The sequence below is a fragment of the Strix aluco genome, chromosome 8 (assembly GCF_031877795.1).
Source record: "Strix aluco isolate bStrAlu1 chromosome 8, bStrAlu1.hap1, whole genome shotgun sequence".
NCBI classification, from domain to species: domain Eukaryota; kingdom Metazoa; phylum Chordata; class Aves; order Strigiformes; family Strigidae; genus Strix; species Strix aluco.
In genome coordinates this window covers 3,856,119-3,872,597 of record NC_133938.1, presented here as the reverse complement: position 1 = coordinate 3,872,597, position 16,479 = coordinate 3,856,119, and the positions used below count along the sequence as shown (strand labels likewise).

The window sequence follows — 16,479 nt, the reverse complement described above, 5'->3', positions numbered from 1 at the left end:
AAGGTGGAAACACTGGTTTCTGGGGGCTTGGGGTTTTATTTGAAGAGGGTGGGGAAAGGGAGAGAATGTGTTACAGAGAGTGTCTTCTGCTTGTGTCCATTCATAACACAGATTCAGTCTTAACTGCTTGAGATAGGGACCCATCACTCATTTCCAAACAATGCCTGTCTTCCAGCACTATGGCTTTGTTTCTGCCAAGTATTTAGTGCTCGTGTTGTTGGTATCGGTGTGCTGAAGAACCACCTTGATAGAGGACTCCTTTGAAGTTGGTTCCTGCAGTGCTTTGGCTGGTTTTCTTCACAGTACTCTTCTGACTGACTTTCCAAGTAAAAGAGATGTCCTCTGGGTCTAGATGTGCTTAGATATTTTTGTTAGAAAGATCCATTTGCATTTAGCCTGGAAAACTAAATGCAATACTCAGTTCACATTTGAAAAGGAACTCACTTGGGCATAGTAATATACACAAATGAATGAATCTTCTTACAAACCTATTTGGAAGATATAAAAATAGGAGTGAATGGTTGTGATGTTTCTTTCTGCAATGAAATTTTGTCTCATTTAGAGAAGATTATTAAGGAATTGGTCGAATGGTGAAGCATAAAAAGGCATATTAGCAATTCATACTAGAAATTATTTTGAAATGTCTGTTTGGCATTAGTGTGGTTTTACTAAGGGCAGCATAAACCAAGAGGAGTCTCTTTGTCTGCACAGCCCAGGTGATGCAGTGTGAAGTAGTGGAATTGCGCTAAGTTGAAGCGAGGTCAGAATTGCACTTCATGACTTTTTGTGATTTGTTAAATCTACTTATTGTACTTTAATTTGTTGTGGTTAATGCCATAAAACTTATTTATTACTCTTAGACACACACCTGGATCCTCAGAAGATACTTAGGCATCTAAGTTCTATACAGATTTCCCTTGAAATTTGGATCTGAGCTATGTGGCAAATATATCTTCTTTTAAAAGCTTTGATAATTGGTGATATAAGTGTGAATAATATGAATGTTCCATTAACATTATATTCAGTGCACATCAGCTGACTCTGAATTCCTGTCGTTTAGAAGTTCAGCCTTTTAGATTTGAGTTGTTGATTGATTAGTTAATAGGTCTTTCTGTATTTAGCTATGTTTTACCTCACACTTAATTTTTAAGATCATTGAATGCCTTTCTCTGCCCCTGTTTAGACCCTCTGTATTTTGTATTTTTGTGTGGTTGAGAGAGGAAATGTATAAGTGGTGAGGTCTTGTTTAAATCTCATCTACAGTCTGTTTTAACAAGACTTTTTCTGTGCACTGAGGGATATCCATTGGCTATGTGAGAAGAACATTCATAGACAGCCAGAATTTGCAAGAGCAAATACAGTGATTAGAGTTCCCAAATTGTGTTTGTTTGGAAGGAGTTGTCTTTACTAACTCCATAAAGAAGTAACAGTTTCTAATCACCATGATTCCTAACAGGTTAAGCAAAAACTCTTCTTCTGTAACATCATTGAGAAGCATCTTCTATTTTATGTTTGTTCACAAAGTCTTATAGACTTTCAGGAAAAATCCCTCTGAATCCATCCATGGATTCTTTAAGTGTCATCATCCTGGAAAAATCTTGTTCCAGACTTCATTCTTTGTTCTTTTTGGACATTCCTCTTCAGTATTCTTCTTCAACAGCTCACTGGCTGTGTTTATTTCTCTTCTACAACAATTGTTCTGTTAGTAAAGGGTAATATACTGAGATGGATTATTTTCTGCAAATCCAGCTTTGTTCTTTATCCCATTCTCTCCAGTGTACTTTAGGACAGTAAGCAGAAGAGAGAAGCTTTTCAGGTATCAAAAGTGGCAACGCAAAGAGTATAATGCAATCCTATAAGAGGATATAATCTCTGAGCAATTCACATCCCCCATTAGTTACTGTACCTTTCTGCAGAAATTACAGGTATAATATAGTGCACACATGTTGCATTCTCTTTGGATACATATGCATTATGTAAATGGTCAGTGGCAGGTCATTCTGAGTGGTCTTCAGAAAAGGAAGAGCAGGATTTAATCTTCAGTCTGCAGCGATATTTCAGAGAAAGGGAAGTCATGAGTAAGTAGGTCACCATCAGAGTAAGCTCCTCAGCCAACGGAACGATTACAGGAAGGTTCAATCTCCTTCTGATGTTCATATGTGCAAGTTTATCACTTGGATGTGTATATGAGATGCATTTGTAAAGCATGATCAAAATAGACAGCAGAGAAGAAGCTGTAGACTATTCATGGCAGGTGTTGTCATTGACAACCAGTGATTTGTAACTTCTCAGGAATATTCCCGAATCTTTTGCACACTTCCAAACAGTCCTTAGAACGCAGTACACGTCTTATGCTGGGGTATCCCGGGATACTGAGTGCCCCTCCCGGTGATCCCCACAATGAGTCATTTTGGAAACAAAACTTGCTTGGAGGAGGAGTAGATCCTTAAGAGGATTTCTTCGCTATAAGGTGCTCCATTCAATGAACCAGTTGGAAAACCTCTGTTCTCATGAAATTGTCTGTACTGTACTGTGTTGTAGAAGGCTGTGCACTAGTTTCCTATCTGCACTGGTGCTGCTGCCAGTACTCAACCCAGCTGGGCAGTAGCCAGCAGAGAGGATCTGAGCTGGCTGACCAAAGGACCAGATGTGCAGTGAGTGCTGGCGCATGGATGCCAATGCTTCAGTGACTCCTCAGTAGTTCCAACAGATGGTGGTAAGATCCAAGTTTCTTTGGTGATAAGCTAGCAAAGTGATTCATGGAGCCTCACTTGATGATGGCAGTTTTTTGGGCATGACTCTATGAATGCACCATATGTCTTCTCTGGACCAGTGTGGTTAGGATTCAGTGTCTGGCAGATGGTAAATTGATCACCTATAGGGTGGCTTTAGCATCACTATCAGTTTTCGAATTTATTTCAAAGCACTGAAAATCCATGCAGTTAGATCTCTATCTCCTACGCAGCATACTTTTGTTACCTGCAAGTTAGATTATTTGATGGTCAGTGTAGCTCACCACAGTACTCCAGTATTGCAAAGCCATCATGTATTCCTGGCGTCTTAGAAAGTTTCCCAGTCATTAGCCTACTTGAACTCTTTACCAGACAGTGAAGGATTTAAATACTATGGCTGACAGCAGTATTTACATAAGTGGTTTTAGGCTTCCATGTATTGCTACTTACACTCTAGTGACTTTATATCTGGAGCTGGCTGAAACGTTAAATTGACCACGATCTTGTAAACCCAGGATATACAGCAGCCTGTGCTGTAGAGCATTCAAGCATTTCCACAGAATATGACAGCATAGATCCTGCAAGCCAAAAAGCAAGGGGGAAAAGGCAAGGAGAGAAAAAAAAATAACAATGAGATGGTATGTTAGGAAGATAAATGAAGGAGAAACACAATTACAAGAAACAAGAAATGCAGCACAAAGGGAAGAACCCAAGGAAGTGGGTGTGTGAGCAGAAAGACAAGAAGGGATGAAAGTCAACTAGTGGAGTGGTTCCCATTATATTAATTTCCTCCATAATAAGCATTGCCATTGAGATTTTTATCAGGACAAGGCCTACCAGGGAAACTCTGCAGGATAGTACTCTCTGTTTGTGCCAAAGTGGCAAAACCTTTATGTCACAAATCTGGGAAGACATTGTGTCCTTCTCTATCAACATTTTCCACAGGGTCACCAAAATATCAGTGCCTGTTAGCTGTCCTGCCAGCCAGCTTCAAGTGAATCAAAGCAGTAATTCCTACTAACTCACTCCAGAGTTACACAGTGTAAAAGGACACTTTCTAATATCCTATTCCGTACAACTATCCGTGGCTGCTCCTCGATGCTGTCAGCTCGAAAACTAATGTAACCTTCTACTTCCCTTTGAATTTTGACAAAAACAAAGTGGTGCAACTTCATTCTGATACAGACACCTCAGATCGGGGGATGGTAATGTAAGACAGCTAAAAGAGAAGAGAGCCACACGACAAGGGTAAGAAAGTTGAGTAGAAACCATAAATAGCACAACGCGACCAACAGATGAGCGTTGCTTTTGCGACAGCGAAGAGCAACGCTCCAGTTTACAATGTCAGGATAGTTGACTGTGTAGGTGAAGATTTTGATTTTCTCCACTCGCTTTGAAATAATAGGATGCTGAAGGAAAAAACAGTTTCCTAACAGATGGCCTCAAGGTCAGGGTTTAGTAATTACGAGATACCCTACCCAAACTGCCATCTACTCCCATATCCCAGGCAGGGGAGGGCAGAGAGGAAAGCTTGCAAATGGTTAAAGCTTCAGCTAAACAAAAGTCAGGAACCGTGTAATTAAAACTCTACCTTTGTTGTATTGTAAAGAGTTAGCCTGTGACATAGGAAATATTTAAAGGAGCAGGCTGTTCAGCTAATTTGTGTGTGAGTGAACTGCTTAGACAGTCCTATCCTAAATTAACTGTAAGACCACCCACTGAGATTGCCTCATAAAGGGCCATGATTGCTCAGCTTCGTTTTGTATAACCGTTCAATAATTACTAGATAAATGCATAACTAAAAGCTCTATTACACTAATAATTTGTACTGAGATAGATGTGTGGGACACCATGCTGGGTTAATTTGTCATCCCTGCAGCAAACTTCTAAAGAGGGCTCTTTTGCAGAGGAGTTGTGTTAATATGTTGCTCCAGTGAGGACATGTTAGAGCAACAAGATGACTTGGTCGCTTAATCTCCTAAAGAGGCAAAATGCCTGGAGGGTAAGTGCCAGAAAGAAGAATGGGGGGTGATTAACACAGTGGACCCAGATTTAAACTCATCCTGACAAAAGGAGCTGATCTAACTCAGCAAAAGAATGAAAAAGGGGGAGTGTTAAAAATACTAATAGGATTTCATGCATCCCTAAAAAATAATATGAAAATAAAGTGCTGCAGGAACTAAGTATTTTACCCATGCTTTTACTGATTCTGTGTTCAGTTTCTTTGCTCTCTTTGATGTATCCGTGAAGTTTAACTATATGCTTTAAACAGTGCAGTGAACTATAATATTTTTATCTCTGCTTTATGCTAAATTCTTCTAGCTTCAGACACACACAAAAAGCACATTATTGCTTTAAATATGGAACCCATGTTTAAGCATCAGAGCTCTGGATTTTCAACCTCCTCTATTGACAGAACCATAAATCATGTTAAACTTAAGTGAATTACTGTAGCGTGGAACTATAGCTTTAACAATGTTTATGTAGTATCAGCTTACCATCTACAGAATGAAAGGGGAAAAAAACACTGATATTAGAAATGGGAATGTGGAGTCCTATTAACTTAACAGCAATATATCACTCCAAAGTCACAGATTCCATTACCATGCCCTTTTTAGTATCAAAGCAGAATTATATCATCACACACATAAAGGTTGTGTTTTTTAAGAGAATTTACATTTCTATTGTAAACTTATCAACTGCATTTCATTATAAGAAAGACATGATATATTCTCCAAGCAGTAGTTTTTATCTTATATATGGGAATACATCACGTGTATTATTAAAAACAATAATAATATGCACAAGTTGCCAGAATTTGATGTGAAGTAGGAATTCTACAAATAGGTTAAATTAGGGGGTTTTGACCTCTAGCTATGGTCTTGGAAGGGAGGAGTGCTTTCTGTAGGTATGATTTTTATTCCTGTACCTATGTAATCAGTTCTATAGTATTCTGATCTCCCAAAGGCAGAAGAATTGTGACATGTTTTAAAACAATCTGCTCAAAATAGCTAACTTAACTGGCCCCCTGCCTATGCCAGAATCTGGAACCAGCTCTCAGTTCAGCTCTACAGGTTTTCAAAAGCAGCCTGTAATACTCAACAATCCAGAGTACACCAATAAACCCTGTGCCCAAACACAGCTTTAAGCGTATTTTCCTTTTGCTAGGAACTCTGTGGGCCTTGGCAAAATGTCCTTCTGCCTCCCACTTGCTACTGCAAAATCTCTTACAGAAAGAGTATTTCTGAACAAAGGGTCCAGGTGCCTTATACCACTCTGGTCTTCAGAGCAGCAAAAAGGGGCTGATAGCCAGCCCCGACTTGGAGATGCCATGGGTCTGTTTTTTCAGCAGTGCTTAGCCAACCATCTGCACTTGACTTCTGGAGCTGAGAGATGGATATTCTGCAATTCAGTCCTTCTTTTTGATGTCCATGAGCAGGAACAGATCCTCCATCCATCATATTTAGGGTATTTGTATATCTCTTGCATTGGTCAGCTGTTTATATTCTATTTTGAATGTTTCATCTGTGTTTGCCTACATAATTTGGAAGTATCAGTGATACCTGAATTTTACCCATGTGAAGAGGGTAAGCCCCATGATTTCCCAGCCCTGTCACTGCAAATGGGAAAGCAGGACAGGATCAGTTTGAATTTAGCTCATCTGTGGATCTGACAGATATGTTACTAAACAGCCCCTTTGCACCATTATGGGACTTAAGCAATACTTAAGTATTCCAGTGATCTGAATTCCCTTCAAAGGGCTGGTCCTAGGACTGGTCAGTCCTCCCCTCAGCAGCTCAATATTTAAGTAGAGGCAAGTCTTTGCTAACCTGAATAAGAGATTGCTCTACATTTATCACCCTAAAGTCTATTCCTAATGGGCAGTAAGAAAAATGGGGACTTTCAGAAACCTTTGAAAGAGTTACAGGGACGCAGCTCCCATTGAAATTCAAAAGCAGTTAATGAATTCTCTCAGGACCTCTGCAAATCCCAGCCCAAGTTTCTTAATTATTTTTTTCTTGTTTGGGTAACTGCTTTCATCACAAAAATCTGTGGGCTTAAAGCTATTGTTTTAGGCTTCTATTCTTTACCTCTTGTATTGTATTATACACAGAAGTGTAAGTTCCTTTCAACAAATTTGGATTATTGCCAGATCTCCTTATTAAAAAGTCACTCTTCATATTTCCGATAAACACAGCTGTTTCATGGTGTTTGAAAGCATTTCACATCAGCCAGCATGGTGGCTTAGCCAATTAGTACTCTAATATGGTCAATTTTCAGAATAAGTACCTTTGGGGTACAAAGGGTGGGATACATCTTGCATAATTTGAACTGGCACTTGCATCACTTAAATGCTAGGAGAAAGCTTACAGCATGCAGGGAGTTAAAGCAACTTAGAAGCCTGAAGTGGAAATATCTAGCAGAACAAACTGTTCTATAACATTTCCAGGGAAATGACTTTTAAAAAAATACTTTCTTAATTGTAATGAAGCCAATTATAATGGCCTCAAAAACAAGCTGATAAAAATGATCCTGTTTCATTATGATTATAATGTTACTATTTCTAGGAAGATTGATCAATGTTTAATGAGCTATTAGTAAACTTAATTATCACTTTATAGAGGAGGTATCTGAGCATTGTGCCCTAGTGAAGCCAATCCACTGTTGGCCTGGTCTGATGGAGTAGCCCTTGTGCCTGTGAAGGAACGGTGGTTTTGAGTCCCCAGGCCACTACTTCTTTGAACAGGCGAGGAGTGCAGGGTGATAGTAGACTTCTCCTGAGCGGGAGAAGAGCAACACTAAATGACCCTTTCCAAGACTTCAAACGACTTTATGAAGAAAGAAATTTCATCCAGTCATCTGGACTTGAAGGGGTTGGCAAGGCTTTTTGGAAAAGGAGATGGAAGGTGGATGGATCAATATATCTCCCCCATATGTTGGGCTGTGCTGGTGGAGAAATCTGTCTGAGCACTGCAGGTGCGATCGCAAAGTCGCTTTACCACATCAGTGAGCGCTCCCTGGGAGAAAGGATCCCGTGCATCTTTATTAGGACTGTTCCTTTGTTCCAGGAGAAGGGCCTGAGAAGGGTACTAAATATCTGAAAAAAAACTATAACCTGTTTCAAATTAACTGGTTCTTTATTATCTGATCATTCAGTTGAATAGAATTCACAATTTTGGCTCTTCTTCATTTGCCTTAGACATCTGAAGTGCTAACCTAATCAATGAATGCAACTTATTTTATTGGTTACTTACTTTGTTATTGGCTACTACAAATCAAGAAGGGAAAAGACAAGACAGGCCTGCATAATCAGACGTTTGAATTCAACGTTCTGAAAAATCCCCTTACTTCTGTGCTGCGCAGCACCATGAACTCATAAAACACTAAAAAAGCCAGTATAGCACGCAACAGCTGTACTGCATAATTACTTGGCCCAATAGCAGTAGTTTTAAAATACTGGTATATCTGTTGCAGGCCACCATACATTATCATCTCATTTTCAATAAAAAGTCTGGGATGTTTCAGATGAGCTTCAATGGAATTAGAATCATGTGTGCTTTGAAATATTTATGCTTGCCTTGAGATGGAAGGATAATTCCTGCTTCCAACCCCCCCCCCACAAATAACAGATTTAATAACGCTAGATAGTCCAACTCCTCCATACCTACAGCAGGTAGAAATGAAGTTCTGATCTGGAATACATGTATTTTCGTAGGTTGTAGAACTTATATTTTATGTCATTTAGTGAGGTCAATAATAAAATATAAATGTCACAGGCTGAAAGACGCCAAGAGAAATATGGTTTGGCAGCATGGAGCTGCTTAGGGATACATAAATAATAAGTCAATAAGTAAATAAATAATAGACAAAGACCTATTTTATCTTCCATTTGAAGATCTCAAAGAATTTACAATCACTGATTGAGACTTGTAATATCCCATCAGAAGCACATAAGTAGTAATAGCCCTTCTTATACAGAGGAAAATTTGCATCACTCTAGGCATGGTTTTCAGAAGCAATGACTTTATCATTTTTATCAAGCATTTCTGAAAATCATGACTGAAGGGGCTTGTTCATGGTCACTTGCCCCTTTTAGAGGCAAATAAGGAAAATAGCTGCTCCACTACCTCACGTCCTTTAACTGATTAAAAATATTTGTGCCGACCCATATATTTGGAAACACGGTTGTGTTCTGCACTCAGAACTTGTTTGGAAGCCCATTTTTGCATTCACCAGAGTTGGTGACCACGAAACAGCTATTGGAGTAATGGTCTGTCTCTGGGCCAACAGTTTTTAGATTTCAGCATTTAATTCTCTCCCTAGTATAAGGCAGGCACATTTGTAATGTTAGTCAGTTTAATAGCAGTAGATTCTCCCTCTTACCTAACAACCCTTCCTTTGCCACTTGAGAAATTTGGTATTTCCCAGTCAGAGATTGCAAAAGCAAACCTTTTGGAGATCTTTATTCCATTTGTTACTTCTTATGCTAATCCATCTACTCTGAGAAGATGAACCCTACATGTCGGTATATGGCACAGACTGAGGACTGATGCCTATCTGGTCTTGTTTCCTTCCCCCAGCCTTTCCCATGAACAGCAGAAAGCCCTTCGAGGCTGTGCTGAGGCGTTGGCCAAGACTCCAAAGAGGAACCCCTTTTGCGTTCTTGTGGCACTTTACCTTCCTGAATTTTTGTTGATCATTTCTGCATTCATTTTTCTTCTCTCTCTCTTTGCGAAGTTCATCAGCAAATGCTTTCCACTTTGTTTTCTACCCTGACATGCTGAGAAAGTCAATGCAACAGAAAAAGACCCGCTACTTACATGCCTATGAGTATTTCTGATATCCATAACATGTCTTTCATATAGCAAATCAAATTATTAAATGAAGAGCCATACCTCGGAAAAGCTAAATACAGTATGGTCTCAGGCCTAGCTTTGAATTTCCACATGTTCCCTGGGTACAATTTTTTATTCCTTCTTGTTTGATTGAAATAGCATTTCTATCTTCTTTTCACCCAGTGGAAGAAAAGGAATTAATTTGTTCCCAGATGTGTACAAAGGACAGTGCAGTTGCATGACAATTCCAAATAGTATTAACAGAGCTGGTGCTAAAATGAACTTTTTCTAAAAAAAAATTTAAAATTCCAATCTATTTTTTACTTAATTAAATGTTTGCCACATAAATTTTCATTTGTCGCTTTTATCTTCATCCTTCATCTTCCATTTGGCATACAAGGAAGGGGTAAACTATAAAAGGAGATAACAAAGAAAGAGATGAAGGAAATGTTTTATATCAAAAAAAGGACAGAAATGTTGTATGCTAATGAAAATTTTGTTGTAGTCATCAAAATGCTTACCACCAACTTTAGTTGAAACAATATCCGTGGCAAAATATTTTGACAAGCTCTAAAATGACTGTTGCTTCCTGGAGAAGGTGATGATACATTCATACCTGTGAAGCGGCTATGACGTAAGTGTCATTAAAGCAGTTACACCTCAGGGGTTGGTGTAAGTATGATCAGAGGCTGACACTTTGAGTAGAATTCACCTAACTGAAGGTGTGTGTGTGTAGACTGGAGGTATCTACCTCGGAGCTAGTACCAGTGGGCTCCCTTCACATCCACTGGTGGGCCAGTCGGTGTGGTCAGTGAAGTCTAGCCAAGGGCAGTGGTCTATTTTTGGATGAGTTGAATGGCTCCTTAGACACCATTAGTTCTGTTTAGTTCTCCATTGATTCTAGGATAATTAGCTCCATGGTAGACACCCGCATTTACTAAGGTGAATCCCACATTATCTCTACCTTTAATAGCACACTTCAAAGTTACAGCCTCTCCCAAGAGTTTGGGGACAGGAAAATAACTTTCATTTCTTCCTTTGAAGATTTGGGTTCTTTATCTGAAGAGTTTTCAAATATACTATAATTTAAGATGCAAACTCAGAACAAAACTATTTGTCTTAAAAGTGAATAAGAAATAATTAACTAGGTTTGTAAAAAACAAGAGATAAGCCCAGATGTGCAGACAGGTTGAACAGGCTGGGCACACAGGTGTTTGCCTTGGCCATGGAATAACTGTCAACATTTCCATAACAAGGAGTGTGGGATATGCTGCTTCTTGTTTCCTTTTCCCAAGTGTAGCATTGCAGACCTAGCACAGCTGTGGGAAGACACTGTTTTCCAGTTCAGCCCACATGCCACAATATCTAGATAGGTACAGCCCATGCTTTCAGAAGAGTTTCTCTGGATATACATCTACTTTGATCCGAGACAGCTGAAGGCTCTGTGCTACCTTTTGGTTCCTCATCCCCATGCTTTCTTTCAGTGGTGTTTTCCCATTTAGTACCACACATTTAGTATGAGTTTCTCCTTCTGTCGTGAATTTTTTAAACAGTATTAAGGGGAGCAGACTGGGCAGACTCGTGGGGTTAACAAGGATACAGGGGAGCTTTTCATGGCAAGGATGAGAGCTTCATATTCATCCCATATCAGCACCCCAGGCATGAATGCAGCTCTTTTGGTGGTGGTGTCAAAGCAATTATTCGTATCCAGTCGTGGAGAAAGAAGTACATGGAAGTGCTGCCCAGCCAACCCTTAATGAATGTTTATAGGATAATGCAGTAGGTTTCCTTGCTGCTGTCTCTGAGTACATGTTTTATCCACATCAGGCTCTGAGTTTGCTAATGGTTTAATAATGCTTAAGAAAAAAATTATTAATAAAGTGTCATATTATTAAACTGGCGATGAACAAGACTAAGAAGCAGATTTTAGCTTTTATTTAACTGAGGGTTTTTCATAATAATCATCATTAAATGAGTGTTTGCTCATTTGTATTTGATTTTAGTTAACTTTCCTGCATCTCGCCGATTTTTTGAAAAGTGCCAAAGGCTTTTTTTTCCCTCTTGTATATTTAACTTACTTTAAAGCCAACACCTGAGTTTCTGTAGGATATTACCTCCCTTGCATAGCCTTTATCTAATCAGTTTTGTGTGGTGTACAAGTGCGGTATATGCACATGGACACCCTTGAAAGATTACTAGGATAGCATGTCAAGGGAGTAACAGGGATGTAATGATGACTGTTTGGTGAGAAATAAGCTTTGATTTACAGATGAGCTTGTGTGCAACCAGACTAATTGGCCATTCTAAAGCAAGAGTGAATTCTCATTTTAGAGGGGAAAGGGAAAATTCCTAGCGCTATGAGTGTCAGTAGTTGCTACCTCATGGTGACAACTAACCGTGGAAAGCACTGTTAGCTAACAAGGGTCCAACCCAATATATCTTGAAGGCCAAGGACCTGGGCAAAGGTGTCACATAACGTAGGAGAGCAGAAGGGTCATCCGCTGCACTTGTAGTTCTGCTGAAATCAGCTGAGAGTAAAATCTGTCATTGCCAATGGGCTTGTGTATACTGCACCTTTACACCTTCACTGTAGTATGTTTTCCAGCTGGCTTGTTGGCCCATAAATTCACCAAATTAAACTTCATCCCTGAATGCAAGCTGGGGGCTTGCTGAAGATTTGAGCCTAACATTATTCAGGAAAAATGAAAATGTAATTTTCAAAACGATCTTGCAGCTTTGCGCGTGTTCATTAGATGAAAACACGTTACTTAAAATAAATGTTCCTAAACTGAGGTGGAAAAAAACCCCCAACAACAGGAAGCGTTAGACCTTCTTTAAATTATCAACCATTTATAGTACAATACAAAATGGATTCATATGTGCAAATCCCAGTTACATGAAATGTCAATTAAATCAACCCTAATCTCCCAAATACATTTTTTTATTGTCTGATTGATTAGGACTGCTCTTAAGGTGATGAATAGTTTTCACTTTCACAAAGGACTGCTGATTCCTTTATACGTGTCCACTAAAAATACAGAAAATCCTTCAAAATGTCTGGCTCCGTTTGCTTTCAGGATCTAGATGAAGTGAGTGTAGGACACAATGTGGTCTAATATATTAATTGTGAAGATCAGATGTATAAACAATACTGTACATTTAAAAAAAGACTAAAAGTAACACTACAGTAGATTTAAACTGTTTTATTTTCCAAAGGCAAAACTCTATATAACTTCTTTGTTTTCTTTCCTATAGCAAGTCCACATGCAACACCATCGACTCTTCATTTTCCAACATCACCCATTATTCAACAGCCTGGGCCATACTTCTCACACCCAGCAATCCGCTATCATCCTCAGGAGACTCTGAAAGAGTTTGTCCAACTTGTCTGCCCCGACGCTGGTCAGCAGGCTGGACAGGTGGGGTTCCTAAATGTAAGGAAGCCGTTTTTATTTCTTCAGAAGTGTTTGTCCTATGTAAAATTAACCATGGGATTATGGGATTATTTTAACAGCATGTTGCATACAGGAACACACCTTGAATAGTCATTGGAAGCAAAAAAAAAAAAAATGCTGCTACTGCAAAAATATTTAAAAAAACAACAAAAAAACTCCCCCAAAAACCACTCAACTACACTGTGGTGAAATTAACTTAAACTGTCAGAGAAGCTGGTGATACAGTGACCTTTTGGGTCCCTCCACAAATGACTTTGCTGCATGCGTTGTAACCCTAGTGGAACTAGGGTTAACAAAATATGAAGGCAGAATAATTTTTATTAATTATTTTTGAAGTTCAGGGGAGAGTGGGGGGGAAGGAGCAGGAAAAGGGAGGGTGAGAAACAGATGTTTCAGATCAGCTAAGTTCATTTAAAAAAAAAATACTGCCTTATAGCACTTTAGATCAAGTTGACCAGTACTTGAACTCAAGATGTTAAAAGTACAGTTTATTATGGTTTGTTATTTCTGTAAGCAGTTATCTTTTCCCCTTATCTCTATGAAAAATTAAGCAGAGTTCCAAAGCTTCAAATAACCATTTTCATTTTTTTTTAATCAAATCAAGTGAATCATCTTGCTATTATTGAAATAGCATTCCGGTCAAATACAGAATTTATAAATTTTATGTAAATCAAATCTAAAATAATGCTCTGAATATTTCATGAAATGTAATGCATGTAACTTTTTCCAGCCAATGAAGTAATAACTGGCAAAATTACTGTTTCTCTCCTGACATACATACGATTGGAAGTGTTAATGAGAATTAGTTTAATTATTAGCATCTAATTTATTACACTTATTTAATAAGCTATATTGTTCTCAGTGCTTTCCTGTCCCTAGCAGAAAAACTGACTCTACTTATTCCAGCCAGTACTGGCTTTGAATAATGTCTGCAATATGTTAGCAGATACATTTATGTCTAGACAACAAATCAATATAGTGCTTTTCTTTTTCCTTGAGTATTCATTTGCTTAATTTATCCCAAACCATTCAGCATTATGAACTGTTAGCACACTCACAATGAACATACAGCAGGGGTCTTCTTGGCAGGAAAGGGACCTAATTGTGAGACAAGATAGTGTTTGAGAGATGTCACTAATATATTAGTTTATTAAAGGTACTGGTTGTTGGAAAAATAAATAACCCTGAAGGATTGCTTCTTTCTGCAAACACTAGTAACTGCAGTCTTTGAAGTCGGTGGGAGTGCTGTTAAGTTAAATGCAGATGAATTTGAGTCTTATTTATGTCCTGAACCATTTTTGCTCTAGCACAAGTGTGATTTGCACCTACAGGACTTTTAGGCCTTTTGTCAGTGCCAAAGCAGGTGAAATGAAAATAAGGTCCCAAGCGCTTGCCAATATGAGTATTTCGTCCTCAGTAATTCAGGCTAATGGAAACCCTAACAGGAATTAAAATATTATTTTCTTTAGCAGTACTTAGAATATGGATCTGTGTTTAAAGCTGAGCTTTTATCATCAATGGAAAAGCCAATGCTCAGTGCCAGAAGAACTGCAGTGAGATCAATTTGTAGAGTGCTGTCGAAAGTGATCTCATCATTTTTGTCACTAAAATGGAACACCTGATTCACAGGCTGTCCTACTTTCTCGTTATAATGGTATTTGGCATCTATCTGTATGGTTTTCAAGTGTCCAGGCTGTGTAACATTTAAAATGTAAACTTAACAAGTTGGGGGAAGGGGTGGCATTTTTTTTAAGCCTGCTTCTTGGTTTTGTGATACTTGAAAACACTTTTATTTATGGACAGGTTTTTCTGGTGATTAATTGAAAGACGACACTTGTATAGCTGGGCCCATTCTGCCTGTGACTGACCACATCCCAGACTAAATGGAGGCATTTTTTTTCCTAATGTGCAAAATGAAGCAGTTCTAAGTTCAGTCGTTTCTCCATATGATCCTAATGGCAACTAAACTGCGAGCTACACTATTTCTAACTCAAAAGGGATGTGGGAGAGCAGTTACTTTAATATATATTCATTCATTTTCCTGTAATAAGATACTAGCATGACTTTTAAGACCACCAAAAATGCTTGGTTTTTCTCTTAATGAGCAGTATCTTTAAGAAATTTACACTCAAGTCCCAGGCACTGATATCCTAAGGGTATAACAGAGGCACAAAACTGGGGGATTTAAGGGGTCAAAAATACTGCTCACTGAGCATGAATTAGTGGCTGCAGGAAATGTAAAGAGTAGTAGAATTTAATCCAGAGCAGTTCAGACCAGCTGCTAATAGGACAAATGTTTAAAAGTGTAGTTTCACAAGGTTCACAGGGTTTGAGACAAAGTTCCTTGAAGTCAATGGGGAATTTGACCCAGCACATTCTTTGCCACCTCTCAAGTAATTGTAAATGTATTGCACATAGCTTTCAGCGAGATTGTTATTACTGGAGGTTCCTAATAGCTGATTTTTAGTATAATTTCTGTCTGTTTGCTTGTTTTTTGGCAGCCCAATGGTAGCAGCCAAGGCAAGGTGCACAATCCATTCCTTCCTACCCCAATGTTGCCACCACCACCTCCGCCACCAATGGCTAGGCCTGTGCCTCTGCCAGTGCCAGACACAAAACCTCCAACTACATCAACAGAAGGAGGGGCCACCTCTCCCACTTCTCCAAGTAAGTATAGACGCAGCGGGAACCAAGGGCTAACAGCAGCGCACAACGTGCTGCGATCACCGTCTATCGGCTACTCAGAGATGAGGACTGGACTAGCTCTTGGGAAGCAGGAGAGCTCTCTACTCTGTCTATGATGGACAAAATTCCGAGCTGCTTCTATATTAACAAGAAAAGAGTTAGCTTAAGGTTACAGTTTATTTCTAACTTTGTTGGCATTTCACATAACCATGTATGAGAGAAATCAAGGCCAGTAGCTAAGCTGTGACACAGACCCTGGACCTTTGGGATCTTGTTTACTGTCATGAGGAGGCGAGTTGGTATCTCAAGTCAGGCTTTAGAGGATAGATACTACACAGAAGTCAGACATAGCCTCATCAAAAGCATTGCTGCTTACACATACTGGACTAAACTAATAACTCTTTTGAGTTCACTTCATTTATAATTCTTTTGGGAATAAGTCTTCCTAGATTAACCCAGACGTCTTTCCCTTATGACTTGGTTCCCGAGCCCTGCATTTTGGGCAAGAAGCTATGGTATTTCTTAGGCCCAGGGAGAAAGCTTTAATCCTCTCTCCACCACCCACACGGCTCCCATATGTATTTTGTGTAGCCACAAGTCAAATATACAAATTCCTGGATGCACACTTGGGGATACCACTTTGGACTCACTCTGCTGGGAAACAAATGCAATTCAGCTGGGTTTGATGCTTTAAAAAAGTCTGGATGTTCAGGGAGTTAATTGTGAAATGATTTAATGAAGCTATGCTCAAACTGACATTTAAAAACAAAA

At 39.0% G+C, this 16,479-nt stretch overlaps 1 protein-coding gene across 13 annotated transcripts in view; it reads left to right on the top strand.

The window, feature by feature from the left end:
• NFIA (nuclear factor I A) overlaps nucleotides 1-16,479 on the top strand; it is a 253,806-nt gene that overhangs the window by 200,927 nt on the left and 36,400 nt on the right. For 10 of the 13 annotated variants that reach the window (XM_074831873.1, XM_074831883.1, XM_074831875.1 and 7 more), the window contains 2 exons: nucleotides 12,824-13,002; nucleotides 15,525-15,690. In XM_074831873.1, the coding sequence (XP_074687974.1) occupies nucleotides 12,824-13,002; nucleotides 15,525-15,690 (345 nt within the window). The remainder of the gene's footprint in view (nucleotides 1-12,823; nucleotides 13,003-15,524; nucleotides 15,691-16,479) is intronic. The other 3 variants (XM_074831872.1, XM_074831882.1, XM_074831884.1) reach the window with 1 other exon arrangement.